Raw genomic sequence first — 19,391 nt, forward strand, 5'->3', positions numbered from 1 at the left:
GGCTCCCGAACTGATGCTATCTGAACTCAAAATTGAGAGGAAAATGTAATTGAAGAACATTGAGTGTTTTTGTCAAGTCAAGTAGAAAAATGTGTAACAGATGACATATTGGAATATTAATTCAGATAACCAAAAGATGTAAGGATGTTTCATTTTAGAAGAATGTGAATTATACTCTGGGCCCAATGCTACAAGATGGCCAATAAAATATTACTGTTTATATACTAAGTATACCAGAAACACATTGATTAGTTGCCTCCTGCATGAGCCCCGACCAGGGCCTAGGCCAGGGAGGAACCTGCAACCAAGGTATCTGCCCTTGACCAGAATCGAACCTGGAACCCTTGATTCACAGGCTGACGCTCTATCTACTGAGCCAAACCAGCTAGGATGAGAACACATTTTAAAAATATGTCTTATAAAACATTATGCTAAGTGAAATAAGTAGGTTAGAGAAAGATAAATATCACATGATCTCACTCATTTGTGGATTGTAATGAACAACATAAACCGATAGACAAAAACAGATCCAGAGACAAAGAAGCATCGATCAGATGCTCAAACCTCAGAGAGAAGGTAGGGAAGGGTGGGGGAGAGCTCAACCAAAGGACTTGTATGCATGCATATAAGCATAAGCAATGGACGCAGACAATAGGGGGTAAGGGTGAGGGCAGGATTGGTGGGGATAAGGACACATTTGTAATACCTTAATCAATAAAGGGAAAAAAAAAGGAACATGAAAAACAAAAAAACAAAAACCCTATGTTGCCTTATGAAATCTATTTTTCCTTAAAACAATGGAATCAGTAGGTTACCTTTTAAAACAATGGTTTTCTATAAAATTTGAACAGGAATGGAGCAGTATAACAGACAATAAGGTGTGACTCACCTTCCAGACTCTCAGTTCTTCCAGCTTTATTTATATCTTCAAATCCCTGTATGGGAGCTACATCTTTATCCATTCTTTCTTTATCCAAAGCTACAGAGTCTCGAGAAGTGCCTTCTAGGTCTCTTTCATGTTCAGGCTCCACTTTTGCTTCACTGCGTTTTATAGACTCTGTTTGAGAACTATCAAAAATTCTGTCTCTGTCTCTGTCCCTTTCCACAGAATCAGAAATTAGTCTCTCTCTTTCCCTGTCCACGTCTCTCCTTTTGTCTCGATCTCTCTCTCGTTCCCGTAATCTATCTCGGTCCCTGTTACGCGACCAGTCTTTATCAGCATCTCGATCCCATTCTCTCTGCCTTGTATCTCTCCTCTCTCTTTCCCGGTCTCTATCGTGCTCATACCGATCACGTTCTTGAAGCCGATCTCTGCTATCAAATGACCCAGATCTTGAATGAACCTGTCGATCTGACTCAGGAGAACTTCTTCTTGAACTATGGCTTCTTGAATCCTGGCGATCTAAAATAAATATATCATACACAAAGAGTTAACATGATAAAATAGTAATAATATGCTTCATTTTAGGGTCCTTTAAAGCTTACAATTTATGTTTTTCTATATTTATTCCCACTATCCAAAGAACTCACTTAAGGAAAAACTGATCTCTCAGAGTGCTAACTGATATGTAAAACACATGTTTTCTTGTCTATTATCACGATAACCACAAAATATCTTCAAAGAAATAAGTACATAAAATGATTACACATTAACAGAATCATCACTTCATTATCTGATCTCTTCCTATCCCCCTACTTTAGTCTCTGTGGTCAAAAGAGAATGAACTAGCTCTTGGAAGAGCAGAAAGGTTAAAATTTTAGGCATGAAAAAATGATTTGAAAACATAAGCCCTTTCATCAAGATATACTACTAAAATCTTGATATTAAGCAGACTGACATCACTGAATGTACCTTTACTATAATATTGATATTAATGTGGTAACAGGTAACATTTTGGAGGGATGGTTAAACTTCTAATTAAGTTCCTTGAAATTTAGGGCAGTGAGTGAAGTAATAAATTTAGCATTTACTTTAAAATTATAATTTGTACAAAATATGCTAACACAGGAATCACCAGCTAAATTATATTTCAATTTATTACCTGAAGAAATACTTCGACTGGGCTCTCCACGCTTTAACTGATCAATCCTTGATTTTCTCTCTCCTGAGACTTCCAAGCTTTTTGTTTTTTCTCTGTCTCTTGAGCCACTATGCAGTACTCTCTTTCGACCACTCTGGTCATCTCCACTTCGATGGGCCGAATCACTGGACGGGGAACGTAGACGACCAGATGTATGACTACGATTACTCCGATTGCTCCCAAGGCTGCTACTCCTCTTTTGATCCACTGGTTTGCGATGTGATGCATCTTCTATAGTAACATGAGGTGCCTCTACTTTTTCAGCTCGTGTTTTATGGCATTTTCTATGAGAGTCTTCACTTGTATTGGTGGAGATGACAGAAGTGGAAATAGTGGTGGTACATGGGCTGAAGGTGCTGATAGCAGTAGCAGTAGTGGCAAGAGTAGCAGAAGCAGTCATAGTAGGAGTGGTAGCCACAGGAGGAGGAGGAGGGGGAAGAGAAGATGGAGAAGAAGTCCTTCTAGGAGCAGCAGCTGTGGCAGCATGCTCTAATTCTGTCAACTCTGAACGGTCAGGCACATCCTCATCAGACCAGTCACTAAACGCTGTATCTTCTTTTCTCTGAGGATCTTCTATAGTCAAATCCTTATCACTGGAAATTTCAACCAATCCCTCTTTGGTTGTTATAGGTGGAGTCCGGGGGCCTCTTTTCTTCTTACTCTGCTGGACTGCTTCTTCATCAGAAATATCAGAATCACCTCTGGATCTCTTATGTTTTTTTTCAACACTTTTCTTCTTCTGTCCTTTTTTTGGTGAAAATACTTGACCATCTTCAGATGCTATCTCTGTGTTAGCCCTCTCTATTCCAACATCATCCTCTTTCTTTTTCTTAATAGGTTTCTTTTGAATTTTTGCTTTTTTCTTATTTTCATCATGAGCTCCATCAGATGTATCACGGTCTTCAGATGGGTGGTGTCCTAGCATGTCTTGTACTCGAATTCTTGAGCTTTCTGTGATTTCTGTCTGTTCTCTCTGCTTATCTAAAGAAACTTTCTCTTTGAGCTCTTGCTCTTCATAGCGCCTTGAACTCTCTTTTCTTTCTAGTTTACGATCTTCCTCTTTCCATCTACCCTGCCTGTCTTCTGGAAAGTGTGATGGACTGAGAGAATGAGATTCTTGAGGTCGTACAACCTGGCTCAAGAGTCTGTGTCTTTCATCTATTCAAACAGATAAAAGTAATTACACTTTCACCAAATTAACAAACTTTCAGGTAATATATAACTAATAATAAGCCAATCTTTTATTTTCATTTTAAAACTTGAAAAATGGCAATCATTTTAATAAAAATTAAAATATGGCTTTTCTGCAAATAGTAGGAAATGACAGTTCCATTGTGATAAAATAACTATTTCTAACACATACTTTACTCACACTGAAGACATTCAGAGGCAGCAAAAGAAAAAAATTTATATCTGAATTCATCACTTCCTACTAATGTCAAAGAGAAGTCTTATGGTTATAAATGAATATGAATATAGAAACATAGAAAACAGACACTGCTTACTTTTATCATCACCACTGTTGTAGTTGTCACTGTCAGGAGAATGTTCTCGTCGCCGCTTAGGTGACTGACGAGGGCTAGGACTCCCTTCATTTCTATAGCGCTTCCTAAGTTGGACAAAAAATATAATTCATAAAATTCTAGGAGTTGTAAAGAGATTTATTTAATATGTTTTTTAAAAACTATTATTTCTTCACTATCCTATATAATCCTATATAATAAAGAGCGAATATGCAAATGGCCATCACGGCCTCATGGCTCAGACACTTAACACTGGGGAGAGAGGAATGGGGACCAGCCAGGCACAAATGAGCTTGTGAGAGAGGAATGGGGACCAGCCAGGCTGTGGCCCGGGGAAAGGGACAAGCTGCCCGCTCTGCGGTTCTGGGTGCCAGTGGCTGCACCTGTGCCTGCGACCCAGTCCAGGAGAGGGACAAGCCACCTGCCCACTGTCCCCTACGGTTGTGGTCATCCAGGGCGAAGCCGGCTTGGGTCCTGGTTGCCTGCAGCCAGCCAGTGGGAGGGAAGCCCAGGTCCCGGGTACCTGCAACTGGCCAAAGGAGGGAATCCTGGTTCCCAGGTGTGGGGTGAGGCAGTTAGAGGTGATCAGGCCAACAGGGGAGCAGTTAGGGGCGATCAGGCCGGTAGGAAGAGGTGGTTAGGGACGATCAGGCAGGCAGGCAAGCAAGCGGTTAGGAGCCAGCGGTCCTGGCGAGAGGCAATCAGACATCCCCCTAGGGGTTCTGGATTGGAGAGGGTGCAGGCCAGGCTGAGGGACACCCCCTCCTGTGCACCGGGCCTCTAGTACTAGAATAACTGTAGGATAGCAATATTGTCAGCGCTATATCATACAGTCAGCGTTTTTAATAAAATGAAAAACTTCATTTGCTATGACTTATAATTGTGAACTTAAAAAAATACATAGCAACACATCTTCCTTTCTTCATTATACATGTAGAATCACTGAACTGAAAATCACTAGGTATAAATACTGCAAGATGGAAAGCATGCAGCAGAGGAATCATTCACAAGCCCTCTACTAAAATTAATTAATTTTATGCTTTTATACTGTTGGGAAGCCAAATGAAAACAATATTAGCTTTACAGTCAAAAGACGAGTTAAACTTATAGCCATGTTACTTATTATCCATCTTTAGGTATATTCCTTAAAGTCGTTGAATTTTAGCTTTCTCACCTGAAAATGGGGGGGAAAAACAAGGGTCCATACCATAAAATTGTAATGAGGAATAAATTAGTTATGTCATAAGCCCAGTGCCAGGCATGTTATGTAAAAATTAGTTCCTTTCCTCTTCTTAGAACTAAAGCACTTGCTTGGTGAAAATTAGTAAAATAATTCATATGTTCATTACCTTTCTTGTTCTTCCATTGAATTTTAAATGAGTAGTGATTTATATCTGAGTACTTAAGTAATTCTGGTGTTTTCCTATATGTTCATTAAATTTTGACCAACTATTTTTTAATAACATTGTTTGTTAATAAATTCTATGTTCAAAAGTTGTGACACATATTATAGCACAGTTATTTCCTTGATAGCTCATTTTTATAAGTGAGCAACCAGGTGGAGAAGGAGGCCTCAGATGTAGTATGACAATTTACAAACCCAACCTTGTGCAATTCTTTATCTGAAGCGCCTCCCATCTTCAGGCAGTATATTTTCCCATTCTTTGAATCTAGGCTGGCCCAGTGACTTACCGTGACAAGTGAATGTCGTGAAAGTGACACTGTAAGTTTGGAGAGATAAGACGCAAGAGGCCTTGCAGCTTCTGCTTTTGCTGGCTTGGTATGTTTCTACCATCATATGTAAAAGCAGAGTTTAGGCTATTGGTGGATAAGAAGTCATATGAAGGAAAAATGAGATGGCTTAGTAATTGCTAGACATGAGAGTAAGGTCATTTGGAGTCATTCAGACCCAAGTGAACTGCCATACTGACTGTAGAAACATGACTGATCCCAAGTGAAACCAGCAGAACTGCTCTGCTGAGCCCCGCCAAAACTGCTAATCCACAGAATCATGAACAAAAAAGTTGCCGTTTTAAACTACAGCAAGAGATAACCGGTACACTAGAATAAAGTGAAAATTTAAAACATGCAAAACACAGACCTTAATTTCAAAACAATATCTACAGAAACAAAAGTAAAATAAATACTATGGCAATTCTGCAAATCTTCTATATAATAGTGGTTAAAGAAAGTGCTGGATAAGTTCAACTACTGAGATGACAATACAACTGATGAAGACATCAACTTATTAACTTCATATAATAAGTAGTTACTGAGGTCCTTATTAATGATTGGATTGTCTAGTCACAAAAAACAAAAAACAAAAACAAGAAATTTTTGCTATTATAAGCAGAGAACAGAAGCATGGAAAAGTACTAATCAAAGCATAGGACTGCATATTAAACACAAAATACATTTCAGAATTTTAATATTAGAAAAGAGCTAAAGAGGTCAGAGGAGATATGAGAAGTAGTATGTATTGTGTGCTACATGTATTAAAAGTAGTATATGAATTTTATGTTAATGTAAGATTTTTTTTTTTTAAAAAATGAGGGTGAATTACAGAAAATCTTGGCTGCACATTGAAGGGAAGCTAGGACCTAATCAAAGAGGCCTTCACTTCTGTGCTATGTTGTTTCTCCATAACCATAATCCATAATAGTAATGATGAAAAAGCCTAAAGCATTGAGTTGGAGTCTGTCTTTATCAAGAGGTAAATGGCTGGAGGTAGGACCAAAGAAAATGAAGATATATAAAATATTTCCACAGTTTATTTTAGCAAACATAACCATACCTTTTTCTAAGTTAATACTTTTTACAAAGTAGTTAACTCCCAATTTGGTTTTGTGCCTGTATAACCTCAAAAATAACCAATCAGAATCCAAAGTTCTCATGGCCAAAGTGATTGGCTTGGTTCCCTTGTCTGCTCCTCAACTAATAAAAGCCCCAATACAGAGGGTTGTTAAGCTGACTGGTATAATTGTGGGGCTGTCTTAGCCATCGTTTGGAGAAAACCTTTCTGAGACTGGAACTAGCACAGAAGAAAAAGTGAAGGAATGAAGGTATACCATTCCTGATGCTTTGTTTGAGAATGTGGATACATCAGAACAAATGAAAAGTAAGCCTAGATTTCCTAGATACTTGAGCAAATAAATTCATTTTGGTTAAAAAAAAAATGGAGAGGGGAGAGAAAATGCCTTCAAGTATATTTATGAATAAGAACACATTTTTGTCCCTAATTATCTCTATACTCCACATCTCAAAAGAGGATACCTCTCTCTCTTTGCCTTTTTCTAGCTCTGCAGTGGTTACAGAAATGCCCTCAGCTCACTGTGAATGTTTCAGTAGCCTGGAAGTAGTGACTCCAGATTTTCAGTATGCAAATCTAATGAAGAATTATTAGGAATAGCATAGGCAATATCTCTTAGTAACTGATCAACTCCATTAACTAGTTATAAGGTGGATATGATGGGATAAAATTAAGTTAAATAATTTTATCACTTTTATATTGGTTTCCTATTAAAACAAGTCTGAAGTAGGTGAATAAGCTATGTGCCATCAAAAATGTAATTTAAATAAGAATAATTTAATTATAGCCCCTGGATTAAGAAGTTCAAGAATGAAAAAACTATTATTTTTTCCAGATAATTAAAAAATTTTTAAACACAAAATTATATAATTAAAATTGAAATACAGAAACATGTATAGAGGAAAAAATTAACAAGCCATTAGGGGCACACTAAAAAGCATTAAATAAAACATTTTTAATTCTTTATTGAGATGTAACTTAAAAAACTGATTCACATCTCTCTCTCTCTCCCAATTTTTTTGGTGGAGACAACCAAAATTTTTGGTGGCCTAAAAAGAAAAAAACAAAACAAAACTGATTCACAATCACTCTTACTTTGATTTTCTCTCATCGTGTCCATCTCTTAGATTCCTGTCTTCTCGGACATCTTCTCTCTTTTCTCTGCGGTCCTCTCGTCCTTTGTCTTCCCAATCCCTCTGACGCTCTCGTTCTTTATCCCTTTCTTTTACTCTTTCTCTTTCCCGCTCTCTCTCTCTCTCCCTCTCCCGTTCTCGCTCCCTCTCCCTCTCCCTTTCTTCTCTCTCTCGCTCCCGTTCTTTTTCCCTATCTCGCTCCCTCTCTCTTTCTCTCTCTCGATCATGGTCACGATCTCTTTCACGGTCTCTCTCTTTTTCTCTTTCTCTTTCCCTCTCCCGTTCCCTAGCTCGCTCTCTTTCTAGTTCTCTTTCCTTTTCTCTTTCCCGATCCCGCTCTCGTTCCCGCTCTCTTTCCCGCTCTCTATCTCGCTCTCGTTCCCTATCTCTGTCTCTAGCTCTTTCATCTCTTCTATCATCCACTCTGTCTACTCTTCGTTCCTCTCTTCTTTCATCACGCTCAAGCTCGTCATTCCTTCCCTGATGTCGAATTGGTGAGCTTGGTCTTTGATCTACAATGAAAATCAAGTTTTGTCAGTGATTAATTTGACAGATAACCTATTGGTAAGACAGTATGGCAAAATTTAAATTTTATGTGTATAGGGTCACAGTGGCAATAATATAAATCAGATACCACCTTTATATTTAATTTAATCATCCAAATAATCACCCCTAGATGTTTAAAAATATTTTTTCTTAAAGGTATTTTTTTTTTTTTGCCCTCTAACTAACATGTTTTCTGCTCCCCATCAATCCCCCACCCTCCTCCCGCTGATCCACCTTTGATCTTTCTCTGCATGCTCCTTACCCTACCTCCAGCCCACTGCTCCAACCCCACTTTCTGCCATCTCTACCCTTCACCTCTGATCTTCTCTGTCCCCCCAGCAGGACCTGAGAACACTGGTGGCAAAGGATAGGGGCAGCAGGAGGTGTAGAACATAGGAGCTGAAGGAAAAAAAAAATTTCCCTCGTAAGTCACACCTCTAATTTCAGGCAAAAATATATACACATAAAAGTGCAGCTATTATGTGAGGAAAAAATAGTAGAACAAAACAAATATTTGTTGCTGCAATATCAATTTACCATAAACTAAAATATTAAGGGTACTGACACTTAGCAATCTTGAAATAATCAAATGTAAAAAGTGTTTCATATATGTGCTATATTTACAATTAATAACTAACTACTAATTAAAGTTTTATTTAATCACATAACTCATTACTCAGATGAAGAGTTGTTTTCTTAAAATACGAGTTAATAATCTCATCACATTATATATATGTATGTATATTTTTTGATACATAAATCATATAAACAGAAAATTAATGCTTGATGCTCAAACGCCTAGTGAAGCAAAAAATTATTCTGGGATCAAAAAATGTATAATAAAATGGCATGCACTCTTCCATAGAGATAGCCACTTTCATATTATATAATAATATTTACAGGTTAATTATAAAGTCATACTATAATATGGCCAACAGATTTATAAGTGGCATATCTAACATCAACTTATTAAGAAGAATAATTTTAGGATGTTTCTAGGGAAGGGCTCACTATAGTAATTTAAATTTCCTTTCTTACCACATATAAAAGATAATAATTATCCATATATACTCATTAGAAGTTATAGATTGATATAAAAGTTCGTAACATTTTAAAGCTAAAACAAAACCAAACCTTGTCCTGCCCCCTTCCTCCTTTTCCTCTTAAAAACACAGAAATTATGCTCCAGAAGTTTGTCAAAGTCATAGAGATGGTAAATACATTAGGACAGTAGAATTAGAATTCAGTTCTCTTAAATCCTTTTTACCTTTGCTGAAACTATTTAAAAAGATTTTATTATATTACACTTTTGATTCCCAGAATCTATATGACTGTCTGAATTCCTGGTTTGAGGGTCATAGTAATGTCACAGTGATTACAAAATGTTGAAACAAACTCAATACTGCATCTTATAGTAATAAGGGAATACCAGGGATAGGTAACCTTTTTTCTGCCAAGGGCCATTTGGATATTTATTACATTTGCAGTCTATACAAAGTTATCAACTTAAAAATTAGCCTGCTATATTTGGTAAAACATTTAATTAACTCATCCCTAATGCTTAGCAGGGCCAGACCAAAGGATTTCTCAGGCCTTATACGGACCGTGGGCTGGATGTTCCCCACCCTTGGAATAGATTATTTTACCCAGACAATATTTTGATGTATAAAAAGTATTTTACCAACAAAATGACAATCTTCCTTACTTCAGAGAAAATGGAAAAAAATATAAGAACACCAGTTTAATGTCTAAACTATCTTCTCTATCTTTTCCCCCAAAATGTATATATTTCCTTTATCATAATGAGTGACATACCCATTCATGAAAGTTGGAAATCTCTAAATCCCATCATATTCAAGTAACCATCAATTTCACTCTCAAAATATTTCTTCTATTTCCTGTCTTCATCTCTACAGTTAATATTATTAACTCAGACTTTGATAAGCTCTTCTTAAGATAGCTATGTCATCAACAGTCTAACTGGTTGGTATCCGTGGTCTTCAGTCTTTCCCCAGACTCTCATAGTTTTGATGAAAACTCTGTTCTTCCAGCTATTTAAAGGATATATGCACCCCTATGTTCATAGCAGCAAAATTTACAATAGCTAAGATTTAGAAATAGCCTAAGTGCCCATCAACAGATGAATGGATTAAAAAACTGTGGTACATCTACCCAATGGAATACCATGCTGCTATAAAGAAGAAGGAGCTTTTACCATTTGCAACAGCATGGATGGAACTGGAGAGCATTATGCTAAGTGAAATAAGCCAGCTGGAGAAAGATAAATATCACATGATCTCACTCATATGTGGGATATAATGATCAACATAATTTGATGAACAAGAATGGATCCAGAGACAAATGGCAAGGGAGGGGGGGCGGTTTAGAGAGCAACCAAAGGACTTTTATGCAAGCATATTAGCATAACCAATGGACACAGACACTAGGGCGGTGGGGGCTTGCCCGGGGAGGGAATGGTGGGGGGTGGTGGTGGTCAACTGGGGAGAAAGGAGACATATGTAAAACTTTAGACAATTTAAAAAAAAAAAAAAAAAAGCAGTGAAAAGGCAATTAAATACAAAATTTTCAGCCTGACTTATAAGCCTGAAAACCTGGCCTATCAACTCTGATCAATCCTTTTTCCTAGTTTCTTTCCTTTTCTACCAAATATAGCATACTTCTACTCCAACCTCATACTTCTTTACTACTTCAAAACATGTTTCTTTTAGTCTTGTATGTCTGCACATGCTGCACCTTCTCCCTGCAAAGTGTTTCTTCCATCATTACTTTAGGCCAGTGGTCGGCAAACTCATTAGTCAACAGAGCCAAATATCAACAGTATAACGATTGAAATTTCTTTTGAGAGCCAAATTTTTTCAACTTAAACTTTCTCTAACGCCACTTCTTCAAAATAGACTTGCCCAGGCCTTAGTATTTTGTGGAAGAGCCACACTCAAGGGGCCAAGAGCCTCATGTGGCTCGCGAGCCGCAGTTTGCCGACCACGGCTTTAGGCAAACTCTTACTATCCTTCAGACCCTAGTTCAGATGTTCCCTATTTAGGAAGCTTTCTTGGATTTCCTCAGAATTCTGTTTGCTCCTTTGTCTTCTCATAGAACTTTATATAGTAGTTGCATTTATCACACTTCAATTGTCAATTTGTACCTACTACGTGTACTGGTTAATAATGCGCATTTTTTTCAATAGATGGAGTTACACATATGTTCATATATATGCGATTTGATATGTATGCTATTTTGTTGTATTGACAACAAGCTTCAAAACTTCATATGTCAAATTTTCCGAAGGTGTTAACATCATAGGTATTTGACACTTAAAAATGTCGAATTTCATGCCAAAAAAAGAGCATTTGCAGAAAGTTTAAATTCATTATTTTGAAGAAAAGCGCTGCTGAATACTTCGAGAAGTTTATGGTGAACATGCTCCATCTCAAGATACTTGAGAACGCTTGTTTAAATGCTTTGTAAGTAATGATTTCAATGTGAAAGACAAAGAACACCCAGGTCAATTGAAAAAGTTTGAAGACCAATAATTACAAGCATTATTGGATGAAGATCCGTGTCAAACTCAAAAACAACTTGCAGAAAGATTAAACATTGCTCAGCAACCAAGTTCGATCATTTACAAGCAATGGGAAAGATTTTAAAGGAAGGAAAATGGGTGCCACATCAACTGAATGAAAGACAAATGGAAAACTGAAAAGTCATCAGTAAAATGTTGCTTCAACAGCATAAAAGAAAGTATTTTTTTGCGTCGAATGGTGACTGGTGATGAAAAGTGGATTTATTTTGAGAATCCCAAATGCACAAAGTCATGGGGTTGACGAAGGTCAACCATCAACATTGACTGCAAGGCCAAATCCTTTCAGAAGGAAGACAATGCTCTGTGTTTGGTGGGATCAGAAAGGTGTGGTGCATTATGAGCTTCTAAAACCAGGTGAAACCGTTAATACTGATTGCTACCGATAACAAATAATCAATTCGAACCACGCTTTGATCGTGAATCGACCAGAATGGGCCAGAAGACACGGCAAAGTAATTTTGCTTCATGATAATGCACCATCACACACTTCAAAACCAGTTAAAGACACGTTAAAAGATCTTGCCTGAGAAGTATTAACCCACCCGCTGTATTCACCAGACCTTGCTCCTTCAGATTACCACTTGTTCCGATCGATGGCACACCCACTTTCTAAGCAGCACTTCAAAACGTATGAAGAAGTGGAAAATTGGGTCTCTGAATGGTTTGCCTCAAAACAAGAAAAGTTCTATTGGGACGGTATCCACAAATTACCTGAAAGATGGGGGAAATTTGTAGCTAGCAATGGACATTACTTGGAATAAAGTACTTTTGATGTTTCTCTTGAAATTATCGTGTTTTCTTTGAATACAAAATCCGCATTATTAACCGATACACCTAATATTTAGGCTATGAAAAACTAAAGGGAAGATTTAAATTCCTGAGCACAGAACAAGGTGCCTGGGCGCATCTCTAACCTCAACCTCCTTTCATCTACCTACTGTCACCATACGCTAGTCACATTGATCTTCTTTCAAACTAGGACATATTAAATTTTCCCATGGCATATACTCTTCTCTCTGCACATAACGTTTTTACTCGCAATCCGTGCAATACTAACGTCTCTTGTATTTATGCCTCTGCATAAATATAATTTCTTAAAAAATTTTTCATAAATACTCTAGATAAAAAATATCTCCATCTCTTAAACCTTTACTTCTATATTTGGGTCCCTTGCTTGTTTCCTTGATAGCACTGAATCATTGTTTCTTTTTTTTTTTTGGGGGGGGGGGGAAGAGGTTATCTTCACTTCTATTAGCAAAGTGCATTGGGACTCAGTTAACATTTGTAGAATATCATTAACCTCAAAAATATATTTCTATCTCAGTTATAGAAATGATATTTGTTGAAATAGTTATAGTAAAGTAAAACAGAAAAAGAACAGGACTTGTAGTCAGAAGACCTAAGTTTGAATTCCAGCTATGGAACTTATTTCTCTGTAATATTGGAAAAATCACTACCTTTCTCTCGGTCTAAATATCCTAAATTATAAAACATGGATTTTATATCTACACTTACAAGGATATTTTGAAAGGATTTTATGATTTTTAAAAATATACATATGTTCTTTGATTTAATATTATAAAAGGATATTAAGTCAGAGAATACATAAAGCAACTACCAAAGTTCTCAGTAACTTAATGCATGTGGGGTTGAACTAAATATAAAATTGAAACCAAATGCTACTACTGAATTCAGGCATGACATGAGAAAAACCTGAGCAAGAATATGAAACTAGAAAAAAAAAAAGGAAAAGAATAAGATATAAAAAAAGCATTATCAGGACACAGTATGAAAGAGAGTAAAGAGAGGTGAATCAGTGTTAGGAAAGAAATAATTTCAGATATAACACAGAACATATAAACTCCAGCCTCAACTGTGTCTAAAGAAATCATACACATCATCTTTTAACCTAAATATTAGGCTTATCCTAACAAACTCAACCCAACCAGCACTAATTTCATCTACACTCCCTAAAGTACATTATGTCTTAGAGACGTCATTCATTCTCCTCTCAGTACTTCCATATTAATATACTGTATTACCTCTTTGATTCAGCTCACTGTGAAGCATCAATATTCAATTCTCTACTCCATCAAGTTTTGTACTATACTAATCTCAGCATTACAGCAAACCTTACTTTAGTAACCAGCCAAGGTTAGTAAGACCTTCATAAAATCTTAACTATTTATGGGCCTAATATGTACAGGCAATAAAAGCTTGTTAAAGAAAATACTTAATACCCTTCTTAAATGCTTTCTAGTAGCCTTGCTTCAAAATTTATTTAAGAGATCACCTAATAGAGTAACAGAAAATGTTTAGATTAAGATATACAAGAATCTAAAATTAGCTAAAGCAAGCATTACATATTCTCATGAAAAAACGTAAGTAAAATGTTTCTCTAGAAAACCCCAGTCCTGTAATTATCATTTTTTTTTTTCTTTTCCTCTACCACAGTCCTTACAAAACTCAGTTTATCACTGCTAGTGAGAGAGTGGCCAGGATACTCAGATGAGAAAGTTTAAGTATCTCCTGAATCAGAAATGCCAGAATGGTACCCCAAATCTACATTTTTTAAAAGGGTTATGAGCTATTTGATTAAGGTGAGAGACATACAACAGTGCACCTCAGTTCTTTGAATGTGCAACTACCTACACTGTTGCCCAACAGGTCATGGTAGTTAGTTATTTACACCCTCTCCCCTAAACTAAGTATACAAGAAAAGATTATATGAGTAAATATAATAGCTTCAAATGTGTCAACAAACAAAAATATAAAAGACATCATTCATTAAAAAGTAAATTGATAACTACTTAAAAATAATAATTTTTCCAATCAATGTTGGTCATTATTTAATAATATTCCATTTGACAAACCTCTTTCTCTGTTGTCACGACGGTCTCTTTCTCCATGTCTTCTCTCAAAGGAGGAATCTCTTGTTTGATCTCTATTGTCTCTTTCAGGATATCTGTCTCTTTCAGGATAACTACTTCGAGTTTCCCAGCTTTCATGATAGTTGCTACTACTACTGTGACTATCAATTTGAGAAGCTCTTGTGCCTCGGCTTCCTAAAAAGGATATTCACACAAATGTTTACTTATACACTTCATTCAACAAGTTTTATCAGTCACAATTTTTCCAATCAAAACCCATACAGATAAAGGTGTTTTACTTAATTTAAAAGTGTACTAATCATTGTTGAAAAGATTATTAGTTGTTAGATCAGAACACCTAAGTTGTCTTATGGATATATATTATTGCTTTGATTACAGTTTATAATGAGTGAAAACATTCCAATTCAGAACCAAGGCACTCTGTCAACATTAAGTGTTACCTAAAAATTTACATTAAAAAATGTGGGAAATGAATGGTCATAGTAGCCTTATTTGTAATACCAAAAACTGGAAAGGACCCAAATGACTTTCAATGGGTGACTGGTTAAAACAGTGGTACATCCAAACCATGGGATACTACAATAAGGAACAAACTATTGACACATGAACCTCAAGGAAATTAAACTGAATGAAAAAGCCAATTTCAACAGGATACTTGCAGCATGATTCCATTTATGTAACATTTGTGAAATAACAATTATAAGATAGAGGACATAGTGGTTGCCAGGGATTAGGGGCAAGGGATTTAGGCTGTGGCTATAAAGGGATAACACAGGGAGTCTTGTAATGGTAAAGTTGAGTATCTAGATTGTGGTGATGGTAATGCAAGGTTACACAGCCACTAAGGAAAACAGTAGAGGCTCCTAAAAAAACTAAAAATAGATGAGGAGAAACCAAGATGGCGGCATAGGTAAGCACCTAAACTGCTGCCTCGCACAACAATTTCAAAACTACAACTAAAAGACAGAACGGACACCATCCAGAACTACAGGAAAGCTTGCTAAGTGAAAATTCTACAACTAGAAGGAAAGAGAAAAGCTCACAGAGAATTGGAGGTACGGCAAAGGGTCTTTGTGCGCGCAGAGAGGAAGGGCTGCCGAGAGCCTGGATGACTTTCTCTGGCGGAAGGGGGAAGGAAGCCCCCGACCGCACTGAACCCCAGTTTTGACTGCACTGAACCCTAGTTCCAGGTGAGCCTCTGGGGACCCACGCTCTTACGGGGCGATTATGGACTCTCGGGCGGAGACTCGGGAGCCGGGGAAGGCAGAGGTCTGGAGGTGCGCACATGCCAGTGTGCACAAAGGCTGCGGAGGTTGCCACAGGCTTTCCCTAGTGGAAGGGAGTCAGAAGCTCCTGACTGCACTGAGCCCCAGTTCTGACTGCACTGAACCCCAGTTCCAGGCGAGCCCCTGGGGACCCACGCTCTTGTGGGGGGAATCTGGACTCTCGGGCGGAGACTCGGGAGCCGGGGAAGGCAGAGGTCTGAAGGCGCGTGCGCAAGGGCAAGGCTGACTGGAAGCCAAGACTGTCTGCTCCGCCCTGAGACTCCACCCCATCCAAGCTGAGCACAGAGGCTATTGCAATTTGGCAAGTCTCATCCTATAAGGCTGTCTCCAGCACCGAACTTCTCCCAGTGTAGACACAGCTGATCCTTACAGCCAACTGACCTGGAGGTCAATTCCTCCCAGTGATACCAACAACAATCAAGACTTAATTACAACAAGGCTGTACACACAATCCACAAAGGGGTGCACCAAGAGTGTCCACCTCAGGTTAACTGGGGAGGCCGACCCACTGGGCCATATAGGAAACCTAGCACACAAATCTACCCTACCAACTCAGGGAAGCAGTGAAAATGCGGCATCAAAGAAACAGATCACAAACGAAAGAAATGGAGGAAAACAAACGACTGGATATAGAATTCAAAACCACGGTTATAAGGCTTTTCAAGAATATCCTAGAAAAGGCCGATAAATATAACGAGACCCTCGAAGATATGAAAAAGGACCAACTAGAAATTAAACATACACTGACTGAAATAAAAAATATTATACAGAGACCCAACAACAGACTAGAGGAACACAAGAATCAAGTCAAAGAATTGAAATACAAAGAAGCAAAAAACACTCAACCAAAAAAGCAAAAAGAAAAAAAAATCCAAAAAGTTGAAGATAGTGTAAGAAGACTCTGGGACAACTTCAAGCGTACCAACATCAGAATTATGGGGGTGCCAGAAGAAGAGAGAGAGCAAGATACTGAAAACCTATTTGAAGAAATAATGACAGAAAACTTCCCCCACCTGGTGAAAGAAATAGACTTACAAGTCCAGGAAGCCCACAGAACCCCAAACAAAAGGAATCCAAAGAGGACCACACCAAGACACATCATAATTAAAATGCCAAGAGCAAAAGACAAAGAGAGAATCTTAAAAGCAGCAAGAGAAAAACAGTTAATTACCTACAAGGGAGCACCCATACGACTGTCAGCTGATTTCTCAACAGAAACTATGCAGGCCAGATGGGAGTGGCAAGAAATTTTCAATGTGATGAATAGCAAGAACCTACAACCAAGATTACTCTACCCAGCAAAGCTATCATTCAGAATTGAAGGGCAGATAAAGAGCTTCACAGATAAGAAAAAGCTAAAGGAGTTCATCACCACCAAACCAGTATTATATGAAATGCTGAAAGGTATTCTTAAAGAAGAGGAAGAAGAAAAAAGTAAAGATAAAAATTATGAACAACAAATACATATCTATCAACAAGTGAACCTAAAAATCAAGTGAATTAAAAACCTGAGGAACAGAATAATCTGGTGAATATAATAGAATCAGGGGCATAGAAAGGGAGTGGACTGATAATTCTCAGGGGGAAAGGGGTATGGGGGGTTCATGAAGAGAATGGACAAAAATCATACACCTATGGATGAGGACAGTGGGGGGGAGGTAAGGGCAGAAGGTGGGGTGGGAACCGGGTGGAGGGGAGGTATGGGGGGAAAAAGGAGAAACAATTGTAATAATCTGAATAAAGATTTATTTAAAAAAAAAAACAAAAGAAAAACAAACAAACAAACAAAACAAACCCCTAAAAATAGAATTATCATATGATCCAGAAATTCCACTGCTGGGTATATGTCCACAGGAACTGAAATCAGGATTTGGAAGAGATATCTGAACTCCCATGTTCATTACAGCATTATTCACAACTAGAGGCCTGGTGCATGAAATTAGTGCATTGGTGGTGGTGGTGGGGGGGTGTCCCTCAGCCCAGCCTGCACCCTCTCCAATCTGGGACACCCTCTCACAATCCGGGACTGCTGGCTCCCAATCGCTCACCTGCCTGCCAACCTTATCACCCCCTAACCACTCCCCTGCCAGCCTGATCGATGCCTAACTGCTCCCCTGCCTGCCCGACTGCCCCCAATTGCCCTCCCCTGCCAGCCTGGTCGCCCCTAACTGCACTCCCCTGCTGGCCTGGTCGCCCCTAACTGCCCTCCCCTTCTGGCCTGGTTGCCCCTGACTGCCCTCCCCTACCAGCCTGGTCGCCCCTAACTGCCCTCCCCTGCTGGCCAGATCGCCCACAACTACCCTCCCCCGTTGACCACCTTGTGTGAGGGCGTGAGGGTCAATTTGCATATTACCTCTTTATTATATAGGATAGCCAAGAAATGGAAGCAACCTAAAGAAAATGTGGTATATATATACAATGGAATATTATTCAGCCTTAAATAAGAAGAAAATCCTGCCATTGGTGACAACATGAATGAACCTGGTGGACATTATGCTTAGTAAGATAAGCCAGACACAGAAAGACAAATACCACATTATACCACTTATATGTAAAAATCTAAAACAGTCAAACTCATAGAAGCAGTGAGCAGAATAGTGGTTTCCAAGGACTGGAGGGAGAAGGAAACAGGGAGGTATTAGTCAAAGGGTACAAAATTTCAGTTGTACAGGATGATAAGTCCTAGATATTTACTGTATGTTATAGCGCCTATAGTTAGTAATAATGTACCAGAAACTACAAAATTTGGTAAAGAAAGAGAGTAGATCTTATGTTAAGTATTCTCATTATACACATCTATACTAATAAAAGCCTAGGTGGCCCTCACATGCAACATTGTCATAAGATGGCCACCACAAGATGGCCAAGCGCACAGTGGAGGCGGGGCCCGGATGTTGCTCCATGTGGTGAGGGCTGGAAGTCCCGCGGCTCTGCATGGTGCAGAGGAGGCCAGTCCCGGCGTCTCTGCTGTCTCGCACAGAGGAGGCAGATCGCAGCAGGGGAGGGCAGTTGGGCCCGCAGGGGAGGGCAGTTGTGATCGGGCTGACAGGGGAGGGCAGTTGGGGGCGATCGGGACAACAGAGGAGGGCAGTTGGGGGCGATTGGGCTGGCAGGGGAGCAGTCAGGCGTCGATCAGGTTGGCAGGGGAGCGATTAGGGGGTGATCAGGCTGGCAGGCAGAAGTGGTTAGGGGAAATCAGGCAGGCAGGCAAGTGGTTAGGAGCCAGCAGTCCCAGATTTTGAGAGGGATGTCTGACTGCCCGTTTAGGTCCAATCCCTCAGGGCCTAAACTGGCAGTCGGACATCCCCCGAGGGATCCCAGATTATAGAGGGTGCAGGCTGGGCTGAGGGACACCCCCTCTGTGCACGAATTTCGTGCACCGGGACACTAGTCCTATATAATAAAAGGCTAATATGCAAATCCACCGAATGGCCGAACAAGCGGCTGCTATGATGAGCACTGACCACCAGGGGCAGACACTCAATGCAGGAGCTGCCCCTGGTGGTCAGTGTGCTCCCACA

At 38.9% G+C, this 19,391-nt stretch overlaps 1 protein-coding gene across 1 annotated transcript in view; it reads right to left on the reverse strand.

The window, feature by feature from the left end:
- ZC3H13 (zinc finger CCCH-type containing 13) overlaps positions 1-19,391 on the reverse strand; it is a 154,000-nt gene that overhangs the window by 21,364 nt on the left and 113,245 nt on the right. Inside the window, exons 11-17 of the mRNA XM_080662520.1 lie at positions 14,567-14,758; positions 8,408-8,491; positions 7,509-8,058; positions 5,297-5,422; positions 3,587-3,690; positions 2,043-3,239; positions 890-1,402 (exon numbers count right to left, since the gene is read on the reverse strand). Of these exons, the coding sequence (XP_080518646.1) occupies positions 890-1,402; positions 2,043-3,239; positions 3,587-3,690; positions 5,297-5,422; positions 7,509-8,058; positions 8,408-8,491; positions 14,567-14,758 (2,766 nt within the window). The remainder of the gene's footprint in view (positions 1-889; positions 1,403-2,042; positions 3,240-3,586; positions 3,691-5,296; positions 5,423-7,508; positions 8,059-8,407; positions 8,492-14,566; positions 14,759-19,391) is intronic.

The sequence above is a fragment of the Plecotus auritus genome (genome assembly GCF_963455305.1).
Source record: "Plecotus auritus genome assembly, chromosome: 3".
Taxonomy (NCBI): Eukaryota; Metazoa; Chordata; class Mammalia; order Chiroptera; family Vespertilionidae; genus Plecotus; species Plecotus auritus.